At 37.2% G+C, this 24,844-nt stretch overlaps 1 protein-coding gene and 1 long non-coding RNA gene across 13 annotated transcripts in view; both read left to right on the top strand.

Annotated features, from left to right (window-relative positions):
• Window positions 1-18,354, top strand: part of CNST (consortin, connexin sorting protein) — a 54,190-nt gene extending 35,836 nt beyond the window's left edge. For all 12 annotated transcript variants that reach the window (XM_086743894.1, XM_086743893.1, XM_086743892.1 and 9 more), the window contains 5 exons: window positions 264-285; window positions 448-544; window positions 4,053-4,921; window positions 11,883-12,018; window positions 14,023-18,354. In XM_086743894.1, the coding sequence (XP_086600020.1) occupies window positions 264-285; window positions 448-544; window positions 4,053-4,921; window positions 11,883-12,018; window positions 14,023-14,228 (1,330 nt within the window). In that variant the 3' untranslated portion in view covers window positions 14,229-18,354. The remainder of the gene's footprint in view (window positions 1-263; window positions 286-447; window positions 545-4,052; window positions 4,922-11,882; window positions 12,019-14,022) is intronic.
• Window positions 18,355-19,486: 1,132 nt separating this feature from the next.
• Window positions 19,487-21,070, top strand: LOC147601356 (uncharacterized). The gene is made up of 2 exons (XR_015258223.1): window positions 19,487-20,932; window positions 20,971-21,070. It is a non-coding gene; the product is annotated as an uncharacterized LOC147601356 (long non-coding RNA).
• The last annotated feature ends 3,774 nt before the right edge of the window (window positions 21,071-24,844 follow it).

Genomic DNA, 24,844 nt, shown 5'->3' with positions numbered 1-24,844 from the left:
ACTTGATATGTTGCAGTAAATTTTCTTTGACTGCTTTCTCAATTAGGTGGAGCAATGTTTGGGCTAATTGGTCTTCTGATGATATTCACATATGTACAGATCTGTGCTTGAAAGTATGCCAGCATGCTGACACTTTCAATGTAAGAAAAGTTCTGTGCTAATATTAGAGCAGTGCAAAGGCTTATAAGATTTCAATGACATTTGTTACGAAGAATGTTGCTACTAAGTTGTTTAATTTATTCTTTTTTTCTCTATTGCTGCAGGCCACAGGCATCCAAAAATAAGGTAAGCAGGTGATAAATGCTTGCTGATAAATATATGTCTAATATTATTAGATACAATCTTTCCAGTTTAGTACACAAACTATTTGAAGTTTGGATATATCAGAAAGTCATGTTGTTCCTGTTTAATTCCAAAAATTACAGGAAATGCTATCATATTTTACAGCTAGTAGCTGCAGAAAATACATGGGAAAGCGGTTGTTTGCTTCAGTTAATGGAATCAAAAAATTTAAAGGAAAGAGAAGCTGCTGCTTCTGAATCAGGTATGTGTGTGTATGTACATGTGCATATGTTTGTTTTAAATATTATACTGTAATGACATATTCCTATAAATACTATGAAGCTATTTTATTTGAAGCTACAGCATTTGTTGGATTCCCACATATTCATCTGTTTGTGCACATTTTAGAGTTTTTTACAACTGCACAATGGACAGACTATGCAATTTTAGTTAGTTGTTGATGTTTAGAATTGTAATTAAAGTAATTCTAGCCTCATTCAAAAAAAAGTCTTTCAAATGTGCGTTATAGCAGCCTATATAAGCTACAAAACTGTGCAAAACTAGAAATAAGATACATAATTTGTAAGTATAAAATGTAAGGTAAACAATCTTATGACAAATATTCTGAGTTGTGGCAATTCAGTATAGTTAACGGTATTAGTAACTGTTTTAAATTACCTGCGATATACTTACTGATTTTGAGACATATTTTTCTGTAACAGCACAGAAAATTAAGAAGCTTAATTAACTTCAGTTAATGTTTTTCAGTACACACTTTTATGTCAGCTTCATTTTCCTCCTCCTGTCTTGGGACAGTGGCTGTTTTGTTTGAGTAATTTGTTAGAATCTTTGAGTTCTTATGAAATATTTGCAAATTAATGAATTGTAAAAATGGAGACAGAGAGGGGGAAAGAGCATTGGTAGACTACCAGGCTATGCTTTCTCTCTGCTCTCTTTGAGCAAAAAGTTAATTTTTTTTCCATGTTTCAGTTGCCAAAATTGGCCTAAAGTTAGTACCTTTCCTCAAAACAGCTAGAATTTTTCACAAGGTGAGGTGTGGTCTACATGACCTCAGGAAGTCCCTTTCAACCTAAACTATCCTACAAGTGTGTATCAGCCAGGATGTTCAGGAAAATCAGGAATTAACAAAGATACAGAATCACAGTTCTCTACATCTGTGGATCTTCCTCATCTTCCTCCTCTTCTACCTTGACCCCTATACTGCCTTCTCTCTATCTTTGTTCTTGTAACCTAACTAAACAGAAAACATTGAAAACACAAAACAAACATGTTCTGCAGCTCAGAAAGCAGATCAAAAGAACCTAATGCTTTTTATTTTTGGATGACTGGAAATCATGTGTTTCATGAAACCTTTTCTAATGAAAATACAAATTTAATAAAACCTTTAGCATAAGTTTGCAGTGTGTACATATAGACCTGTTTCCAAAGTGAGGAGAAACTGCTTATACTCTGTTTTCTTTTAGGTCATGAGATTTGCTTTTAAGTGGGAAGAGGGACAAAGGTGAAGTGTGAATTTTCCGCTGGTAGAGTGGTGTAGGTCAGTACCTAGCCTCTGCTAGGCTGTCTTAGATTAACAGGATAAAGTGGTGGCTACAGGTTTCTGTGATGAACAAAGCAAGCGTCAATTTTAAAGTAACTGTGGGGAAAAAAAAACCCAAACATTTCTTAAATTACCGTGTTTTCATTGCTAAAAAAATTTCAGTAGACACTTTGTTATATCTCTAACAGTCAGGAAAAAATTAGTGCTGTGTTTGTGGGTACACATCTTCATTTACCTTAGTAGGAAAAAGCATCTTTTCTAATTAAGTATTAAAGTATTTGTCTTAACTTGCCTTGATTCTATACCAGGCTATGGGTTGTCTAAAGCAAGTGTTTTGAAGTAGGTGTAAAGAAAATATTGAAAGCTGCTGAAAATTCAGTGTGGAATGTAACAATGATCATGACATGTCAGTTCCTGTACATCTGTAGCTAGATAACAATGCTAGGATCATTTATTACTTTCTTAGGAACAGAGCTCTGAGCTCAAGGGCCACCTTTCATGGTAAAGAATTTTATTTAATTTCCAATTCCATTTAATTTTTTTTTTTTTTTTTGCAATTGGGGCTGCCAATAAAGATGCTTGTTGTAATGTGGGTGTGTCCATTAGGAAAAACTGACAGATGGTAACAAAATCTTGTACCAATGATCCAGGCTGTGTTTGAACTCATGACCTATATGTGAAGGGCTCAGTATCCTGTTACAAATCCCTTGAGCTATCTACTCATCTGTGTCTAATTTTCAAAAAGTCTCTGTCTTATACTGTTTTCTTCTTTCAGTGTTTTACAGAAGTTAGGTTCCCCGTATCTCTTCTATCTGTTAGTGTTGTTCTGATTTTTTTTCTGCATTTTGATACGGTTCGATAGTCTCTTTTTCAATTTCCAAGCCTGTCTTTTCTATGCTGCCTTGTTATCCTTTAAAATGGGGATAGTTTAGAATTTAATAAAATTGTTCAATGCAATGAATTAATGCAAACATTTCTTCAAAGACTAACGAATGTGACCCTGTTTCATGTAACAAGTTCAGAAATTGCTCAGATTTTAAGTGAGGTGTTAACAAGTGACAAAGGATAGGATTGGCATAGACAGCTTCAGTGATTCTTATGAAAGCGTATACAGTTAATTATGGCATTGTTTGATCTCTTCATTAATCGATTCATAAGACCTTCTGGCTTTTTGCTTGTACCAGTGCAAATGAGTGTTTTCTAGAGGTATTCATTTGTTGTTTGAGGTTATTCCTATTACTGTAACAGTGGTCCTACTAAAACGTAATCTTAACTTAGTTTTATTAAAGTATGGAATAAAAGTTTTTGTCATAGCTAGCTTGCTTTGGTATTCTAATTCTAAACACTCCCTTTCTCTCTTCATAAGCCTAAAAGGGGCAATTTGGCTTTGAGCTTCTCATAATGGCTAATTTCTAACAATTTTATTGACAACTTGGGCTAACCATCTACTCTTCCGTTAGCAGATCATGCCAATAGTAGGTGAATTCACAAGCTATGCAGAATTGCCCTTGTTTATCTCTGAAACTTCAGATTTGAAAAATCAGTTTTCATTTGTATTGTAAATGCAAATACAGAAATAAGCTGCGTCTAATTACATTTTAAAATATGTAAACTAACTTACATATCCAAAAAGCAACATATTTTTATGCAGTTCATTATGTAAAATATTGTAATTGGATATTTAATTTAGGGTTAACCAAAGGAGCCTGTTACCCACTTAAAATAATTGCATTTAAAATTTATTAAATTAGTATGATTTCAGCTTCTTTAAAGGAAATGCAGATATCTCCCTGTGTGATAGATACAGTAGCATCAAAATACAGCTTTCTGTAATTAAGTGCATTTGTCTGAACTCCAGACCTCCATGAGATGCACTCTCATAAAATATACTTTAGAAGAAATGTGGCTGTTCAGAAAGGTACATACATATTGTGTTTGAAGCATGGGAGCAACTCTTTTCAGGGGGGTACTAAGGCATGTACTTTGCCTGCAAGGATGTGTGCAAATGCTTTGCTGAATCAGAAGTCAGCTTTTCAGACTACTAACAAGATTTCTATTCTGACTGGAGCATAAAATACTTGCCCTTTGTGGGAGTGCATTTTAAAGCATTAGGTTACAACCTTATCAAATCACAGTATACTCTTTCCCCCATGGGCTGATGTTTTGAATCATTTAAAAACACTGGAACTGTTTTTCCTGTTGCACTTAGGTACTGAAACTTGTCCAGGCGTTGGACCAAAGAAAGAAGATAAACAGCTGAGCACTAGTTCCCTGGGTGGAAATGGAACTGAGAGACAGACAGAGGCAGCAGGCCTTTGGGTAGCTGCAGGAAAGGACCACATGGAGGAGCAGCACTGCAGTGCTGAATCAACGTTGGAGCCACACACCCAGTCCACAGGGACAGTGGGCAGGCCTTCTTTGGGCTGTTTATCATCTGGGGATGCCGGTAAAGATAACAGTTCACAGCTGAGAGAAAGACAGCTCTCTAAGGATGCAGAAAAAATAGAAGGCACAGCTGGGGAGCCTGGAGTGAAACTTGCTCTGGAGCCAATGGTAGATGCTTTGGTTTTAACAGATGCCGATTATATGCCTACTGATTTGGTTCCTACTGATAAAGATGTGCAAGCTGATAGAAATCTGCTCAGATCAAAACATGCTGCTGGCTCTTCAAAAATTGCTAGTGGCCACCTTGGAAATAGTGATTTAAAGCAGCAACAAAAACAGCCTGCTGATGATGATGAAAAACCTTCGTGGGACAGAGCTGCCTCATATGTATGCTCTGGGTGCAACAAAGTGTCTGAGCATGAGAGCACTGCCCATTCACGAGCATGCAAGGAAATACAGAGTACAGCAGGACAGGAGGAGAAGGTAAAAAATGAAGAACAAGAAGATTTATTTCTCAAATTTTTAAATGGTAACATAATAGACACTGAAGAATCATTTGCAAACCAAGAGGACTTTCATACGGTTCCAGATATTTCACCTGAACGAGCATCTTACAACTCACTGGAAGCTTTATCACTAGATGACAGCTTTTCTTCTCTTGATGAACTTGCAAGAAGGATAGAGATTACTGAGGTAAATACTCTGAATGCTATAAAATCTTCCATGTTTATCTCAATTAAAATATTTTAGATATTGCCATCTTCAAAATGTCATATATCACTTTTAAAAATCTGAATAGAAGTCTATACTTATTTAGTTGTTCTGAGTTAATTCAGAAAAACGTTTATTTTTGCCTGTTTGTTGTCTCCTTGACCAGCAGTGCTCTGTGTTTCTAAAAATTAGATTAATTTTTACATATGTGTGTGAATACTTGGTTTTTTATTCTGACAGAGACTGTTAGGAGATGGGCTGATAATTCCTGTTAAATCACAATTTCACATCAGAGATCTGCATAATGCATATGATGTAACATGTGGTTCATTTCTATTCATATAATAAAATTTGCTTTTCTGTGCCTATTCCATATAGGTGAGAACAACATATGTAATAAACTCTGTATATGAATGTATGGGCTTCTAATTTGCCAGTTTAGGCAGTTTTGTTGTTCAGTCAAAATTAAGAAAGAATTCTGAAGCCTGAACCCACCTTTCTGAAGCACTGCTGTTAGGTCATAAGAAGGATGAGTGCTTCATAAGCTAAATTGCTCTTCTGAAAATATAGAGGCTTTATTGCTTTGGAACCTTTTTGGAGAGTATATGATGACATCTTCGCTTTATTTGTCTTCTGGTTTTGGTGCATTTGCAACCATGAAACCCTAAAAGCTTTTTCTTTAAATTAAAAAAAAAATGAGATTATTGAGAAATGATGTGATTCCAGATGCTGGAGCGGGAAGACTTGTAAAAAGGTATCTTCTTAGTTTATCTCTATTTTTAATGCATTTAAGAATACAACATCCCTTGGGAATAAAGTTAACGGTACTTCTCTATAGATCAGACGCTAATGCACAAAGACCAAGAACCCACAGTCACTCAGGGACAGCAGCCAAGCAGGGAACTAAATACTGGAGATCCTTGCTGATGTTATTACATGTTTGGCAAAATCTCCAGAGCTGGAAACAGAGCATTTTGTTTTTTCTCTCCACCTAAACAGCTTCTTATTTCCTTTCAAAATCATTCATCCTGACCTGTCCCTAAAACACCTGTATTTCTGTGGGATGTCAGGAGGCATACCATGTACTAGGACTGAGGGCCACGTGCACAAAGCTCTACACAAGCTCTTGACAACACACAGATGTGGACACCCACATACATATTTGTAAATGTAATCAAACTTTTGCACTAAACCCATTGGTTTGTGTTCACTTAGAGGATGGTTTTGAAAAAGCATTTTGTTGACAGTCTGTGCTAAGCCCATATACATGTATAATGGAAAAGTAAATTAAATATCATCCCTCAGGATTAGATGTCTTTTGAGCCCACTGGAAGTTCAGCATTTTAAGCTACAGGAGAGAACTTTTCTGTATCACACAGAAAAATCCTACAGCAACTATTTTAAAATTGCAATGTTTGTGCCATTTGCATTTTAGAGGTTGGGATAGGAAGCAACATATTGATACTGTTAGAAAAATTATGCTTGTATTGATTGGCCCAGTGACTGATGATGATGCTTTACAGAGAATCTAGTTTCATTTCTAGTTTGCTATCCTGATGCTAGGACTGCCAGTACTCCGATGGCAGAATTGTGTCTCTGGAGAGGAAAAAGTACCTTGAGTCTTTCCGTAGTACTTTTTCTGGCCATATAAGGCATAATGTTGGATGGCACTGGTGGGAATCTTTTTAAATCATTCTTAGCGAGAGGCCCGAGTTGTGTGTGAGGCAGGGGATTTAAATCAGGCAGAAGAGAAGAAGGATTAATCTCAATACCGATTAAAATTTGTAATATGCAGCATCTGGAGCTCTTTTGCAATACCTGAAATTTCTCGGTGCAGCAGGGTGTGTTAGGGACAGTACAGCAGCCTGCATTGTTTCATTATACACTTATATTTTGTTTTTCCAGTTAATCTTGGGACCTCTCATTACGCTAGAGATTGCTTTTAAAAAGTAGGGAGCATCTCCATCTTTCCAGGAAAACACAAGGAATTTAGAGAGTTTGGCACCCCTGAGAAAGCAGCACTGTTTTAGTTTCGTGCTAAAATAAGATTCCACTGATGTTTTGACAAGCAGACTGATCTTTGCACCCAGCCATAACATTTCTTCCTTTCTTGACCTCCTGAAGTCTTTGAAGCTGCATTGTTCAAGCTGTGGCCATCTAGTAAGATGACAATGTTTTCATACAGAAATACCTAGAAAATGCATTGGTAGCCACATGAATGAAATGAAATGAATTACATGAAATGTACCTGTGTGGCAGTAAAAAAAAAAACAAAACAAACAAAAAAACAAAAACCCCACACAGAAATCAATTTGACTGTGATTAAACTTGTCATGCAGTGTGTATTTACAAAATTGCCACAAAAAATGTTAGACTAGAAGGCAGAAGTAAAGATTATTTTGAAATAACTTAGGTACAAAAATCATATGGTAGGACAAAATTTCATTAATACAATTCAGTGGAGGTATAATACTAATTTACTGAAAATGGGGAAGGGTAACTACTTGTGTATGTATTTACAGTTAGGAAGTTTTGTTTGATCCCATATAGACATCAAAGAATCATTGCATGTAGTTCTCTAATTTAGATCCTTTATGTCACTTGCTTTTAGTCTACCCTTTACAGTAACTAATTACAAGACTGAAAATCCACTAAATTCTGACTCTGGCTTTAAATAATTGCAAAACTAAAATAGTACTTTACATATTGTACAGTCCCTTATACTGGTATTTCGTCACTAGTACAAACTGTGCACGACAATGTGCAAATGGTGGAAAATCACTGTCATTTTAGACACTAGATTCGTACAGCTAACAGAGAGCTTTGAAGTACGTTCAGCAGTTGGCAGCAACAGATATCAGAAGTGTATAACCTCTTCTTAGATCTCTCTGCTGTAATTTCTGTTAGAATGAAATTACATACCAGCCATCAAACACCTCAGTATTGTAAGTTGCATTTCCCGTATGAAGTAAAAGTTTTTAACATAAGCTTTTTATCTGATTGATGATTAGGGAAATGAGGAAAATCTTAACTTTTTTTCTTATTTGAAAACTATCACTTGAAATTGCTTTCAGAAAGCAAAGATAGTGAGACTTCCTACCACAACGTAAAGTAGTAGCTTTTGGTTGGCACTATTTGTACACCAAGACTTTTTAAAAGTACTGAGTATGTACTGACTAGCAGCTGACTTGACCGCAGAAATGAAGTCTCCACCTATCTGTTCTAGGTCTGGAGACAGGGCCTTGTTGAGGTCCCCTGTTCTCTTGTATGGCTTGAGTTTTGAGTTTGCAAGAATTATGCTTCTGTATGAAATGCTTACACAGCATCTGAGCTATTTATTGCTGTAGAAGGGAGCCCCGGTACTTGCGTGGCAAGCATATTAGCAGAAAAATTGTTAGAGTCTGATGCTGTGGTATGAATGCTGAATCTGCGAAGTTAGCTCCTTTTCAAAGTCAAATTATTCATGTATCTAATGTATTTTTTTAGTGAAGGGGTTTGCTGCTTATAGCTTAATCCAGGGTAGTCTTGCTTTTTGTCAGTTTGTCATACAGTTATGGATTACCCCTTTAAAAAAATGTGATATAGCTAGAAATAAAACTGTAGGCCTTTGCCAAGTAACTGGATAAGGAATACAACCCACTGAAGAATATACAAACAAAACTCCTTCTTGAGTAGCTCTCTGCATTCAGACCAAAATACTTTATACAATGAACTTTTCTTCCTAGATCCCAGTTTGCCATACCTCCAGTTTGGAGAATTTTATCTACTTCTGTGTGCTACGAATGATCCCAATAGTCAAGTTTAATCTGTTTTTTTCTAAGAGCTCGAAGAAAAGGACCTTATTGTCATAGTTTTGTCAAATATGTTTATAAATACATATACATCATATTGGGCAAAACTATGCATAATGTAAGAATTTTAAAAATATTTTATTAGCAAAAGCTGTTTAAAGCAGAGAAGAGACAGGTCGCTTAATTAGAGCTTGTTTTTCTTATTTTGCAGCCAGGATACTAAACTTTATCCAAGAAAGTTTAAAACTTTTCTGTGAAGTAGAATCACTTTGTATTAATAGTGGGGAAGAAGACAAAAGCTAAAATATTTAACAGAGTTTCAGTTAACCAGCAGTCATTGCTGCTTTCCTTTTTGACTGTTGGTCAAAATGCCATCGCGTACCTGTATGCCATTTCCAGTTTCTGTACATTAATTATAAAAGCTCCAGCCAAAAGATTTTGTGAAGGCCAGCAAAGCTGAGTGAGTAAGGTCAGTTACATAGGTGGTCCAAGAGCATTTTTTGTTAATTATCTATCTAATGGAATTAAGAAAACGTTCAATGTTTCAATAGGGTGCTTTACGTAGCTCTTTTATGTAACAAAGAACTACTTGCAGTGCAGCCTGGTGCAAGCCTGCATTTTTCCTCCTGGGCTTCAAGTCGAGGAGAGGTTGGACTTGTGGTCAACTGTATTAACCACAGTTCCCTCATTAACTTCCCAATTTAAATAATGTAGTCTGCCTTTTAAAATTCCTCCTGCCTCCTAAAGACTGAGATGGAAAACTTCATCTTGCATGGCAGCTAAGTCCCTCTCCTTGGATGTTTAATTAATGGGAGATGGATCTAATATAATCAGTTTGTATATTGCTTTGAAATATTTCTAAATGAAAGGTATGGTAGAAAAACACATTTACAGTTGTTTTAATTGAACGAGATTTTATTTGTAGCAAGATGGACTCTATTCTTATATGACAAACTTACAGTAATGTTTTTTTTATGACTAAAAATAAGAAAAATAAAATGTGATGATGTTTGCATTAAATATTTTGAGCTGCATTTGAGAATATGGTAGAAGAGAAAGTGTAAATATTGCTTTTGTTTGTATTTGTATTTGCATTTTAACAATTAACTGTATTCTGATTAGGAGGCATAGCTTTGTAGGTCCTTTGCAGAACAAAACAATAACCTTAATTATGAGACTCGTGAAACTCAAAGGCAAATGAAATATTCTAGATATAAATGACATATCATGTAAAGGGGACATTGTTAAAAATACGATCTCTGGCTTTGTCGGGACAGGAGAGTAACATTAGCCACAGTGATTTTTTTATTATTTTTTTCTTTTCCCCCAAATCAAAAGCCCTTGCTCCCCCTTTTTAAGCAAAAGAAGATCTTCAGAGTAGAGACCTGTGCTGTGTCAATTAGTTCTTTATACATTTAGAAATAAATCCTGAAACATAGCCATGTAGGCTGACAGGGAAAGTAAGTGAACCTCATTGTAGCAAGACCTTTCTTCAAAAGCCTTTTATGTAACTGTAATCACTGAAACACACATTTCCACATAATCCTGTCAAAGATAGCACTCTGGTATTAAGCTTCAAGAAGACAGAGCTTGTGACACAGTCATTTGAAAACTATCAGGAGCCAACAGACAAAATGGAGTGTCTCAGTTTGAAAGGACTATTTGCAGAGTGGACCACCACATACTAATCTTAGGGCAGACTGGTACAAACACTCCGCTGGCACTGGGTGACAATTCCCACCAAGTGCAGTCCGAGCCAATTGTGAACGTGCACGCCAGGCAACAGCTAGCCTGCTGCGTGGGTGGTGCGGGAGGAGCTATTGATCCTCTTTATGAAAGCAATGCTGTCCACAGAAGCTTAAAATAATCTACTCTTTTAAATCATGTAATTTCACCTCTGGCCCTCCCAAATAAATAAGTCAAATTAATGCACTCCTACATGATTCCTCTTCCTTGTCACAACAAGGAAGCATAAATGTTGATTTTCTGGTGGCCTGATAAATTCTCATGGCAGTTCTGCAAGGCTGATTCAACATTACCAGTAGAAGCTTCAGCCCAGTGCACTTGTCTGTTGGGATGAGACACTTGCAGGCTATTATTTCTGGTTCATTTGTGCCAAACAGTGGTCCTCCCTACGTTGACTTAACTGATTTCCACTACCTCCACACTTTCACTGCTTCGTAAGTTCTTCATTGCACTGTTTCATTAAATAATCTATTCAAGCCCTTGAGCAGGTAATCAACAGGGAAAATGAATACCAAAAGGGGAAGTGTGACGGATGTCCCCCCAGTTGTGATTTTGGGAAAAACTGGTAGACTGTAGGCATATACTCACAGTGACCAACTTTGTGAGTTTTTCAGAGCAACGTTATTTTGTCCAGTTGAGGGCTATAGAATACTGTCAGACTAGAGACCTGCAAATGTAATTGCCACATTTACCAGTTAAGTGTTGCAAATGCCAAATGCTGGTACAGTGCCTATTGGATTGTGCTCTGTGTTTCGCTGTGTTCATTCCTCCATCTCTCCAATTACAGCATACATCGATGCCTTATATAAGCTTGTAGCATGAAGCAAGTTTAGGGGCATAAGTTAGGAAGTCACTTGTTTTCTGTTTTTCCACAGCTCTTATAATTGCATTGCAAACAAGTTTTTATGCACGGTCTTCTAACTTCATTAGATTATGGGGGAAGTGAAGCAGTCAGTTGTCTGCAACTACAGTGTTATCTGAAAAATTGCTTTTTTTTCATTTTGAGTTTTTGTGAAAATTGTAGGCATTTGGGGTCATCTACATAGATGAGTTGCAAACTCAGTTGCAAATGTGATGTGTTTTCTTATCTGTTGTGATGTGTTTTCTTATCTGTAGCACAAATGTATACAGATTACTTTCCAATTTAACCAATATTATTGCTAATCTACAGAATGAGTTTTTTAAAAGTGCTACTCAGATTTATGAAGAAGTGACTAAGAATTTATTTTGGGTAAAGAGGAGCTCAAGGTAAAAAAAGGACATATCTAAATATGCTTCCTATTTTAATTTCTGTTTATTTCTAGCACACCGGGAACTTCTTGCTTAGGAAAGCATTTTTCTCTTAATATTTCCCCTACTTTAATTTCTCTAATAACTAGGAAATTACTCACTGTCTGTCCTGATAGATTGCCCCAGCAGAAGGATTGGTGTCTATACTAAAGAAAAGAGATGATAAGGAAGGAAAAACAATTGCTCAAGTCCAGCAAAGGCAAACAAAAAGAAGAGTGCGATTCCAAGAAATAGAAGACACATTGGATCAAGGTAATTTAAAGCTGTTGAGTAATGGGTTGCACTCTTGGGGTGCAAATGATGTTGATCTTTTTGTTCACAAGAGCAAAGTGGGCGTTCATTGTACACACGTCTTTGCTTTTTAAAACTTAATCGAGTAATAAGTGAAAGTGCTTGATCAAAGATTATTCAATACCAGGTTTGGGTAACAAGGCTACAGAAGGATAAAGTAAGTACATTTACGTTTTAAAGCTTGGTTGAGACTGAAATTGTAGTTTTTTTCCTCTGAGTGATTTGTAAGTGACGTCTAATGGACGTCCTTTCGTTAATGTTTAGAGCTTAGAGGTTGGAGGTGTACGCTCTCTCCCTAAATCTAATCCATGTAGGTGAAGAGGGATGCAAAAGAAACAAGTCTGTTGTGCTTTGTCCACAGGGAGCTTTCCAGCCCTTTCTAGTAGACCATAGGATTGGAGCGTGTCAGATTTTAACCTTGCTTTATAATTAAACACCCATACATATTTGCTAGCTGTTGTTAAATTTGGCTAAACTCCTTACTGCCTTTTTGATGGGTGAAGCAGCCTCATAAGAAATACAATATGTTATTTTGTTATGCTTTTCTTGGAGTTTAACATCCCTATTCTTCAAGCTAAAGAGATGTTAAGAAGATGTTAGGAAACAACATAGGAAAGATGGGGAGAAACTCTTTAGCAGGGCCTGTTGTGAAAGGATGAGGGATAATGATTTTAAAACAGAAGGAGATAGATTCAGACTGGACATAAGGAAAAAAAAAATTACAGTGAGGGTAGTGGAACAGGTTGCCCAGAGAGGTTGTAGACACCACATTCATGGCCAGGTTGGAGAGGGCTCTGAGCAACCTGATCTAGTTGAAGATGTCCCTGCTCCTTGCAGGGAAATTGGACCTTTAAAGGTCCCTTCCAACCCAACTATTCTATGATTCTATGATAAAAATACTTTTGGTTACTAATGATAGTGCTTTCTTTATCTACTGTGTCTGGCAGCCACTAAATGGTATTAATGGAGGTCTTTACTGCTTAAAAGTATATTCAGTGTGTCTCATACACTGAAAAGAAAATTAATTCACTGCCCAAAAGGAAGCTTATCCCATCTTTTTTCTATAAATTATTTTTAAACAATTTATGTTTTAAATAAATTTATGTTTTAATTAAAATTGTAGAGTTTCTTCTATGATTTTTTCCAGGGATTTAGTGATTCAAAAGGAAAGTTGTTGTTTTATTATTATTATAAATCAGATTTTGAACACACAAAAAAAAGTGCTTGAATATTTCTTCTTTTTTATTCTTCTTTTTCCCTGTTTCTTCTCCCAGATGGAGAGTGAAGGGGCTTCAGAAATTTTCTTAGAGCCTCTGCAATCTGACAGAAGATGCAGATGTTGTTCAGGCATACAAATTACCAAGGACAAGCGAGGTTGTGAGGTTCTAGCAGCACCTCTGCAACCTCTTTATTGCTCTTACTTGGAGTAAACAATCATGCAAAGCGTTACCACAGAATAACTGAAATGTAAAATAGCCTACCCTACATTAGCCTACCCTGAAGTTTTTTTTCTCTATCCTTACAGGCAAAATGAGAGAGTAAACAAACAGTTCAGGGTAGCACAATCAGTGTCAGTACAAATGAAGCAAGAATGTTTCCATTCAGTTTCAGTTTCTAAGCTTTCATTTCATTTCAACTATTTCCATGGAGGGAGGCTTTGGTTGTGCAATATTCTCATAGTTAAGTGTATTTTGCTTCAGTATGGAATGATTTCACAAGTGATACCAGCAAGGTCAGGTACACAGGTTCCAAAAATGGAGCTATATAATTAGGTTTCTGAAAAGACTAGGTAGAGAAACATATAGTTCCTGGTATGTATTATGGTCACTTTGACACAGTCAGCATTATTAAGTGTATTTACCTCCTGACCTATTCATGGTAAAAACCTATCTCAGACTTTCTCACACGCATTCATATTGCTTTGTATATCGTCCTTTTTCACCTTTTCTGCTCTTGTATTTACAGATGAAGTAGCTGGTGGCTCCTGTATTTTGCTGATCCTGCTATGTGTGGCAACTGTTTTCCTTAGCATTGGAGGAACTGCATTGTACTGCACCTTTGGTGACATGGAATCCCCTGTGTGTACTGATTTTGCAGCCAACATGGATTTCTATTATACCCAGATATTGCAGCGTATGGAAGAACTTAAACACTGGATAGCCTTCTCATAGCTGAAATGAGCAGAAACAGCACATTGAGGGCTCACCAGTGGTTACCAGAGAAGGTAGAAAAAATGGTGATTTCAAGTTCTCTAACACTTGCTGCCTGCAGGTGATGTGTATTCAATGATGTACTTACACTTTTACATAGAAATCAAGAAAATTCTAGTTTAGCAATCAGGTGGCAAAATGTTCACATCTTAAGCTGTAGCAGTGTGGTATGGGACAATAAAAAGTTACTCTCTTCACCCTTTTGAGAGTAGGCAAGTAGCATTTCGACAACTGGAGCAAGTGAAGAAGAAAGCAGAAAATTGACTGTCTTCTGTATGCTCTCCCATTGCCACACATAGTGTAAGCAATCTCTGGAAGTTTGGTAAAAGGACAGCTTTAATTTACAGCTGTTTGTGCAAAGGTGTTGCCTCCAGCTATCATGCAATAAGTCTGTGTTTTATGGAAACATTATTTTTATTCTAAGTCTTACCATTTTTCTCCATTTTAATTCTCCTGGTGAGCCATGTAATTATTTGGGTGGAGTGAGAAGAGTGCAGCGACATTCATGGAGCCCTCATTTGGTGATTAACAGGCTGACCCTGTATCTTATAGGCTCTGGTGAATATCATGAGTGGGATAAATCTGCTGGCAGATTTCACTAAATTTCCTGGAACTTTACTCACAGTATTGTGTGGGCTGTTTTAGAAAGGGAAGGTTAAAAAAGAAATCCTTGGTCTCGCTAAACACAGAAACAAAAGTAAGATGTTTAGTAATGTATTTGTATTAAATAGTAAAGTGGCTTTGGCCAATTTTAAAGCACCTGGGAGCAGGTATGGGGCTAAGTGGGTTTTCTCTCCAGCTGTGTCACTGAATTGCAGTAATCACTTTGTGCCTCAGTTTCTCCTCCGTACATGGGGACTAATGGTCCTTGCCTTTGTGAATATTTATTGCAATTAGTGCTCATGTCTGATTCATCCCAGATGAGTACACAGGATCACTGAACTGTGTGGCTGCAGCCTCTCCTAATGAGTGAATGCTTTTGTAAAGTGGGACTCATCCAACAGAAGAGATTTAGAAGCTCGCTGCAGATCTGTGGCACGTTAGTAGTCCAGGATACTCATTCCAGCAGATAAAGCACATTTGCATTTGCTCTGCGGTTCTGAGACCCGTATTGGTAAAACCTCTTCTTTTTCTATCAGCTATACAAACAAATTTAAATCAGTACAAAGAGTCATTTTAAATGGGTGTTTCTATCACTTGGTGCTCAGCCCTCCCTGTGTGGTATGTGAGAGAAACACTGACGTGACTGTGAAGGTGAGAATTAGATACCCAGGCCTTTGGCCCACACTCTTGTCAAAATGTGGCAACTCTTCCTGCACAGAGCGTAATGGCCTAGCCCTGCTGAAAGTGTTAGTGTGAATTCCTTTACATCTCAGGAAACAGCATTTTTGAGGGGTCCACTTCACTCCACTCTGTAATTTCCTGCTTACTAACATTGTATGAGGCAGTGTGTTCAGGTTTAGAGTATTGTTTTGTAAAATACTATGAAATGAAATCTTTCAAGATATTGCTCAGAATTATAACATTAAATGATCATGCTTTCTGGCATTTGCAAGCAAATTGTCCCTCTAGTGAGCTTGATTGTTCCTAACGCACTGTTATACTTAACAGGTTTTTAAAGTGAAAGTTAAAATAACTTTTTTTTTTTTTTAGAATAAATTGCATGTATGATTTTGCTTTTTGTTTTCACTTCAGAGGATTAGTTTATTTCTACCTTAGGGAGCCTTATATTAAACTAGCATATTTAAAATGCCCAAATTAATGAAAATTTTTGCTTTCAGAACGAAAATTGAGAACGGTAGTTTCGTATATTTTTTGTTTGTTGTCCTCAGAGTATTACAATGCTGGGGTAATCTAAAGGAGAAAAGGAAAGACACTTTTGTATTTTAAAGTGTTACTGGCTGGTTCAGTTTATTATTTGAAGTCTAGATTTGTTTATTTATTTAGTTTTTATTTTAAAGAGAATCTTAATTTTCTTTTTTAGTAATTTACTCACAGAATAATCAAAAAGCATGCATTCAGTTAAAATACATATTTATAGTGATTGTGTAGTTAGAATGTATTTTGGGTTTCTGTAACTTTGCATTGAGTGTTTCAAGATATTAAGTCTATTCCTAAAGAGACAACTGTTGATTTCAGCTTAAAAAAATATCTTTTTTAAGTTTTATGCACTTCATCACCAAAAAGATCAAGAGGTATATATAGAACTATTTATTCAAAAGTATATCAGATATGGAGATCAAAGATCCTCTACTTCTAGGTTAATTTAATTAAAACTATTTTAAAATAATTATTTTATTTAAAACTGTAAAGCTTTTTAAAGTCAAAGCAATTTTTAATAAGCAGTTCAATTTAAAATCAGTGGTCCAAATTCTGGTATGTCTGCTTTGTGCTATATTCCCAGTGCAAAGACTCACTGGTATCAGCAGAACTGCCTACAAGAAGATCATGAAGAGGCTGGGCACCACTTTACCAAAATGTACCTGATGAAAAATGAGTGGCCAGGTGTTCTGTGTAACTCAGCTACCTTACAGCTATTAACTTGGAGCATCTCTCCAGCCTTCCTAACCTATGCCAAGGTACCACACCTGCAAAGTCTCTCAGGATTTGAGGGAGCAGAAAAGGCACATATGCACAGGCTGCCCGCCTCCTGATCTGAGCTGTTCACTCCTCAGTTGCAACCAAACGGTTGAATCTGGATCTAATTTCTGTTGGCATTCCTTTATAAAAAGCTGATGGTACTAATTCTTGCTTTGTGTGACAATTCTGTTAGTGCAAATAGTTTGCATGGTCTGTAGTACATTATCAGTCTTGCAGCTGCCAACGTAACAAAATTTGCTTTGTGTTGAACTCCAAAGAGTGTGTGGGTAGGCCTGATATTGGCCTTCCTGGATGCTCTGTTCTCTTTTGATTGCTGGTGACCGTTTCTGCCTGGGTGACCTCAGGCATTAGGACCTTACAGTCAGGTAAATCCAAGCCAAAAGCAATAGTTGATTTGAACAGTTATTCCTCTTGACTGAGTATTTTGAGTTAAAATAATACTGAGCAACAGCTAAGATTGTTTTAAGTAGGAAGAAAACAGAAGAAATAGACACTTTCCCACTGCCCCTTTTAAAGCCATTTGTGTATAAGTTTTTATTTATTCTATTTCTTTCCCTGCTGCTGTCATTATGGCTGTTCTGCTTGGCAGTAGGGGAGACATACTACGCCAGCATAAAACCATTTGTAGTTGGTAGGAAAATTCAGGGAATGGTTCAGTACTTGACAGTAGTTAAAAGTAGTTTCTTAAAATACGACTGGATTTCAGGCTGACAGTGTACCTTCAAAGGAGCTGTGGCCACTTATTCACCTGCAGCACTCTTACAAGAAACCCCCACCTTCCAGTTTGTTCTTTGAGGATAATTATTTTGAAGAGATTTTGCAATAGAGCAGAACCAACAAAACTTTTGATGTAAATTCAGCATACGCTGCCAAAAAAAAGGGCTTTCTGATGACATAATTAACACCCTTACCCCAAATAACATAGACTACACCAAGAAGAGCACTGTGCTGCAGCGTACCCACACTATACTACAGGCTTGTTTTCAAAACAGTGTCAGTAAGGAGGAAGCAGATATTCCACAGCCCAGAAATGCCAGCAGAAGTTTGTAATCTAGACACAGCCCATGTTTTACAATTTTTACAAAATCTGTGCTTTCATCCTGGGAAAAAAGCATAGCCTGGTGACAAGCATGAGGAAGTAGTCTAACGAAAAGGGAAACTCTTACTTAGGTTTTCGGGAGTAAAGGGCAAGCTTGAACTATCAAATTAGCAGAGTAGATTTGAAGTCCAGATTCTTGTGTGACTGGGTACTATTCCACTCAATAACCTAAGGGGATGTTACCCTCCTAAGAAAACATGTTTGCCTACTTTGTACTGTAATGTAAGACCACCTGAAAGGACTAATAACTATTTGTAACAAATTTAACTTAAGCTTCCTTTAGCAAAAGGAATCATAATTGTGTTTGAAACTGTCACCTAAGCTTGTAATTTAAGGACTGTGCAAAAAAATAAAAAAATAAAAACTGTCCCAAAGAAAATATATGAACCTTTTTGGGTACTGTGATTTCTAAATGTATAAGAAGGTTGATAAAATTTTCTGTGAAATTCAAGTGAATGAGCAGTACCTCCAATAAGAATTTCATGGTCAAACCCAAACCGTAATGGAAAATGAGGATAAAATGCATAAGGTTTGTTTTGGTTTCTGGTGTAATGTAGTTTTCCTGAGTGGTTTGGTTTGGTTTTGCTTTAAGAGCTAAACGAAAACCCAGCTTCCTCACAGAGCTTGGTTTCTCTAGAGAGGTGGGTTTGAAGTACTAAAATGTTGCCTTACTGCATCATTCTGAAAACAAATTGACAGGCACTAAGTTTCAGAATTCCTAGTAACTGGGTGGGTGACCTGCATAGTGGTCACAGGCCAATCTGCTCTTTGAATTCAAATAAATAAACAGGTTATTAATAAACCCCTTCTTGTCCACAGCATCTTCCCTCATGACAGGGATCCAACATTCTCCTATTAGAATAGGGATCCTGTATGCTTCTCCCTTTCCTCTTCCATCTTTCACTCTCAAATTCAATATAAAGATTTTAAAAGCAGTAATAAGTAAGTAAGAAGCCACAGGCAAAACTGAAATAGCAATGACAACTGCTATTACATTATATCAGTGACTCTCACTGATTCATTAGTGTGTAGCAGTGATTTCAGAACGTATGCTGATTCTTGTACTAATCTTAAACAGCTGGTGTTTGAGGGATCACATGCTGACTTCCATGTGCCTTAACAAAATAATCTAAATATTTTTCTCTAAAATAGCTACTCAAGGAAGCCTAAAGGATTTAACTATAAAGCCTTTAAAAAAAAATGAATTATTTAGACATTGCTTCTTTGAGGCTGATTTATATCATTTATGATTTGTATTACTTTGAATTAAATGTCAAAGTAATTCTTCTTTGGCATATGATGAGCCTAGGTTTTACTGCATTTGGTAATGTCCAAAAATTGTGGTCATCTCTTGAAGAAAATGAAGATAGGGAGTAGATGAGTGGTGTTTTACAGAGTTGTTCTGTGACAGCTAAGATGTTACAGAATTTATATCAGTGAATTTCAACCAAAGGTCTGATTCTGCACTTGGGTTCGTCCTGAACTTGTTTTTAATGGTAAACAGGCTAAAATAAAAAATTTAGAGACAGCACTGAAGCACACTCAGAATTTCAAAGGCATGTCTGATACCAGACTGAAGTTTTCCATTAATCTTAAATTGTTGAGCTGTCCTTTCTTGAAAACAAGTTTGATCCAGCTTCACATGACAATAGATCAGTCAGCTCTCTCCTTTTGGTTTTCGCCAAGAAACTGTCTGGCAAAATGTCGTCTTTTAGCCAAGATGGGCCCCTGATGTAGGATTCATTTGTTAGGCTGCTGGGGAAGTTTCCAGTAACACTTCTGTCAAATGACAGTTAATGATTGTGTCCCAATTGCCTGGCATTGAAAATTAGTTCAAGCACCACTATTGTGCTTTCATAGGCTGATCAACTTTAAAGCTGGTACCAAAACCCATTTTCAGAGTGACAGCTATAGGCTTTTTTTTTTTTTTCAGGAAGTGCCATGTGCCAAGTACTGCAGTGAGAAAACTTCACTGGTTTTCATAGTTTTGCCAAAACATTACCAGATTCCACAATTGCTCTTTGTATTGTATGGAAGCAGTGCCAATGCAGGGTGCACCCCCTCGGCTGGTCAGTATTCATTCTGTTCTCCTGAACTGGCAGCCTTGCACGAGAGAGTCATGGTTGCATCAGAAGTGGCAGGGAAAGCATATATGCACTAGAAGTTGAGCAACATGAGGATATTGTTATTTCTACATAAACCTTACACCTAAAAATATACCTTTTTTTAAACTTTCATTTAGGAACCATTCATCAGTTTTCCTTGACCTCTTTTTCATGGAGAGAGACAGCATTAAGTAAATTCCTCCACTACTTCTCCAGGAACTGGAATTGATGCTTTTTTTTTTTCCACAGATAACATGAATCTTGCTACTTGGAATCATAGAATAGTTTGAGTGGGAAGGGACCTTCAAAGGCCATCTAGTCCAACCCCCCTGCAAGGAGCAGGGACATCTCCAACCACATCAGGTTGCTCAGAGCCCCATCCAACCTGGACTTAAATGTTTCCAGGGATGGGGCATCCACCACCTCTCTGGACAACTTTTACGTGTGCTTGCACACCTTCATACTTCTGTTTTTTCTGCCAGAATTTCTAATGAAATTGGTAGATAGTCTCTGAAGCTATGAGTGTAGCACAAATATTTTCACACTACTTTTCCTGAGCTAGCTGAATTCAGTGCAAAGGACTCACGGAAAAGAAGAGAGCTAAAAGTTTGAATTTGAATCACTAAGGATCTATAGAGTTAATTTCAGGAAGACAAAATGTCAGTATCTACCATTGTAGAAACTAGCAAAGTTGCTCCAAAAAGGCCCACCATAATTAACAGACAAGCGTATACTTGAAAAGAGTTACAAAGAAAAAAATTATATACTGAGGTTTCTCAGTGACTATTCAAAGATCTGAGGCTTTATGTACAAGTTAATAAATTAAATAAGGTGAAACAACTTCTGAAGGTTGTACAAAGGTAAAGATTGAGTATATTATGGGAAAGGTTGTACAAAGGTAAAGATTGAGTATATTATGGGGAAAAGGGTTGTAGAAAGAATGTAATAAAGACCTTTAATCAAAAGGTAAAGGATTAAAAATATTTCTGATAATGATATCTATCAGTGATGTGGGGGTTTTTTTCCAATCAGATTTTATAGAAACAGACAGAAAAAAAATGCACAATAGTTTAATGACAACAGGGAGGAGAGGGACTACTAGTTAAAATATTGCTGAATTCTTTGTAGGACTACTTAGGAGGAATTTAAGTGGTTTGTACAAGGTCACATAGCAGAAGGAAGCAAAGCAGGACCAGAGTTTATAAATCCTATCTTCTGATCTTTTGTCTGGTCCTGCTTCCCACTAAGACAACACAGATTAGGGAAGATAAATGAATACCCTGGTGTTCACATTATCTTTGACTTCACACAACTTTGAAGACTTTCTTTAAAGATATTTCTATATTCTCACAAATTTTGTGGTGATCTTAAGGAATAAAATTGACTCAAGAGATGAATTTCCTTTCTAGTATGCAGCACTAAGTCCAAATGCCATTTTAGCATATATTTAGTATTTGATATCATCATAGCCATGGTAGCTGGTTGCTGTTTACATGTATTAAAGGAAATTGTATCAACAGACCACATGGGAACACATACTATAATGGCAACTCCTATCATCAGAAAATGAGGCTCAGGCTGTCTGTAGGGACTTTGTGTTTCACCATTTAACCCTTACTACTTATGCTCTGTTAACTACCAGGAAAGTAACAATGCTCAGCAGAGCAAGCCCTATTGAGAATCCTTTTAAAAAAATCAAGCCACAATGCCACAATCTTGCAGCTCTGCTGGGCTTCACACAATACCTATCACTGGGCCAAGAGTGAGGAAACAAAGCAACGTGGAAAGAAGTAGCGGTCACGAGATTCTGTCTCCCAGCAGAAACGAAGTTCTTGTGAGGCACAGAAATGTTTTGACCATAAAGTGGATGTTGTCATCACTGTCTGCAAGTGGAAAAGATGAAAATAATTTCAAACGTTTGTGGCATCCTCAAAATGCCTTGAATAACCTTTTTTTTTTTTCTTTTAATTTCTGTATTATTGAAAGCTTTCCCTTAGTTGAAGGTAAAGAGGAAAATTAAGTAATAGTAAACACTCCTTTTTCTTTTTTTTAAATTGGCATGTACTTTTTCTATAAATAGGGCATTGCTTTTCTGAGCCAATTCACTGCTGGGTAATGGCCCATGGTTTACCTACAAAGGCAAAATAGATGGCCATTAGCAATAAGTGACTCATGTATTATAAAACAGCCCCATTAAAAAGAACCATCTCTATTGACTCATGTAGTAGGATTGTGAAACAATATTTTCAGTGAACTGGCTCAATTTTGCAATGCAGAGCAAGCCTTGCACAGCCCACCCACACTGACAGCTCAGTCTGGCGCTTTGTTCATCTCTGTACTGGGACCTTTCACAGCCACCATTTCCCAGTGCAGAGCAGCCAGGGAGGCAAGTATTCTTCCCTTTGACCACTGAGATGACCAGCAGCTGCAGGTCTCTCAAAACCAATCAGAACAGCCATGAATTGTCTATAAAGACCTCTAGAGTTTCAGTCATGAAACTCCAAAACAGCCTGTCTTTTCATACCCTCCCCACAGCTAGAGAGGTGGTGGGTGCCTGTAATGAGTCCATATCCACGCCAGCCTGGAGGACATGCTCTTTGCCACATAATTCCCTCTGTAGGAGAGCAGCAGCCATGACTGCAAGTCAAATGTTCTACTAGCAGGACATCAAGCAGTGTCCTTCAGGACTGAGCCGGAGATTGTATTGCCTCCAGTCTAGCATAAAAGAGACTGCACAGTATGTCTCAATGTCCTTTCAGAAATATTTCAGTATCATTGCTATCCTGACCACTCCCAAAAATGTTTTAAGAATCTAGACCTGCTGAGAAAGTAGAAACATGTAGTATAAGGGACAGAAGGCTTTAGCCTCCCACAACAAAGGCATCACAGAAACCATAAAAATACTTGCAGAAAGTTTTAAATGGAAGCAGTGCTGCTGAGACTGCCTCAGGATTTCAGGATCATTCAAACATGAGCAAGAAGGGCATTCTTCAAATAGTTTCGTAAGGAAAAAAGGCTCTGCTCTGTGGCATTTACCATCAGAGAACACTCAGCGTTAAAAACTCAAGTGTGGTTTAACAGGTTACACTAGAATACAGAAAGGGCAACTTTTAAATTATTTTTTTCTGGCTATTGCTCTGAACTGCACTGTTAAATAGCAGACCACTTGCTCTTCAGTTCTGTCCTTATATTATTTTCTATTTTATTTTCCTCAAACCTTAATTTTTGCCTCTGAATGACATCCCTTTTAACCAATTGGCTCAGTATTTTTTTGAGATGTCCAGAAAAAAAACTTGGCTGTGGCTGAAAAAGGGTGAGCTGTGACATCGTTTGAAGTAGTTGGAAGAGAGAGTTGATTAAGTGACAAGAACACAAAACTGGAACTTGGGAGAGTTTGATTTAACTGCCACAAATGTCCTACATGGTCTTAAGCACATCACTTAATTCTGTGTTTCAGTACCCTACCTGTGTAATAAGGACAATTCCCCTTTCATGCTCCTGTGGTGATGTAGCAATACCAATTCTAACGTTCCTTACAGTCCGTGGGGTCAGGGTGATCTCAGAAGTAAACATTTTAAGCAGTATCAGCAACTTGCCAGTCACACTCTGTCTGAAATTGTCACCCTGCATTGTCACAAGTAATTGCCATGATCCCTTCACCTGAAAAAAAAGAAGGGAAGAAAACTCTTTTTGTTTTTAACTTTCTTTTTTTGAGTTTTCTATAACTATGATATCTGTTTCAGAGGAGCTATAAGAAAGAAGTATTGAAAAACAGGAAGATGCACTTTAGTATTGCTGCCAGTTTTTGTGCTGTGCCATCAGGTGAAGAAATTGCATCTGGTTTTATTCTTTGTGAGGTTTTTTTAGCATCATAATGACTATACTGTGAGATTTTAGAGCTGTTACCCATAGAATTATAAACTGCTTTTGCATCTTAGCATTTCCCTACGGGAGTGAAAGGTAAAACCAGTTGCTGGATGATTTTCAGGATCTGGTATGTGCAGTATACAAGCTTGTTGGTCCTTCCTGCTTTCTACTATCTGCAATGGAGCAGAGCTTTTGATGGTGTTAGTATTACCAGTGGTTACCTGAGGGACGGGCAGGAACAGACTGTGGAAAATAAAATCGAGTTGTTTTTTAAAGTGTTCATACTTCTAGTATGAAGAGAGAATCTGAAAGTCTGTCCCCCATGCTCTTAGCATTTATAGCAATTAAGACTTTTGCTGCTGTGTGACTCGGTATAGTGACAGGATTAGTGGGGATTTAGTGATTTAGCTATATTTAGTGATTTAGATTCCCTGAGAAATTGCCCATGATAAGCTATTCACTGGAAAACTTGACGACATGACCACAATGTGGGGTGGCTGACATAAAGGAAAAAATTTGCCAAATTAAGGTATGGCTTCTGGTCCAAACACAACCACATCCCCAGGGCAGCCACCTCGAGAACCATCTTTCTGTCATAGATATTAGCTATAGAAACTGCCCTGAACTGTAGAAAGATTTAAGCACCTTGCCTGCTGGTTTTGTGGTTTTTTCCCCCTTTTTATAAGTGACTTCTGTGTGGGTTTTTGTGCAGAAGATAGAGGTTATAGCTTTTGCCCATTTCCTTCCTTGCCCAGGTATGGCAGAGGAGAGTGGTGCCATCATAATGTCTTACTCAAATAGAAGAAGAATATGGTCACAGCAGGTAGTTATTTTTACATTTCTGCGCACCCGTTTTTCAGACCCATGCATGTCCTATACTTCTCAGTTGATGCTGGGAGTACTGA

Source organism: Chlamydotis macqueenii, chromosome 3 (assembly GCF_036417535.1).
Source record: "Chlamydotis macqueenii isolate bChlMac1 chromosome 3, bChlMac1.mat, whole genome shotgun sequence".
In the NCBI taxonomy this organism is placed as follows: Eukaryota; Metazoa; Chordata; class Aves; order Otidiformes; family Otididae; genus Chlamydotis; species Chlamydotis macqueenii.
Note: the sequence above shows the minus strand (reverse complement) of the source record. Positions and strands in the feature narration are given on the sequence as shown.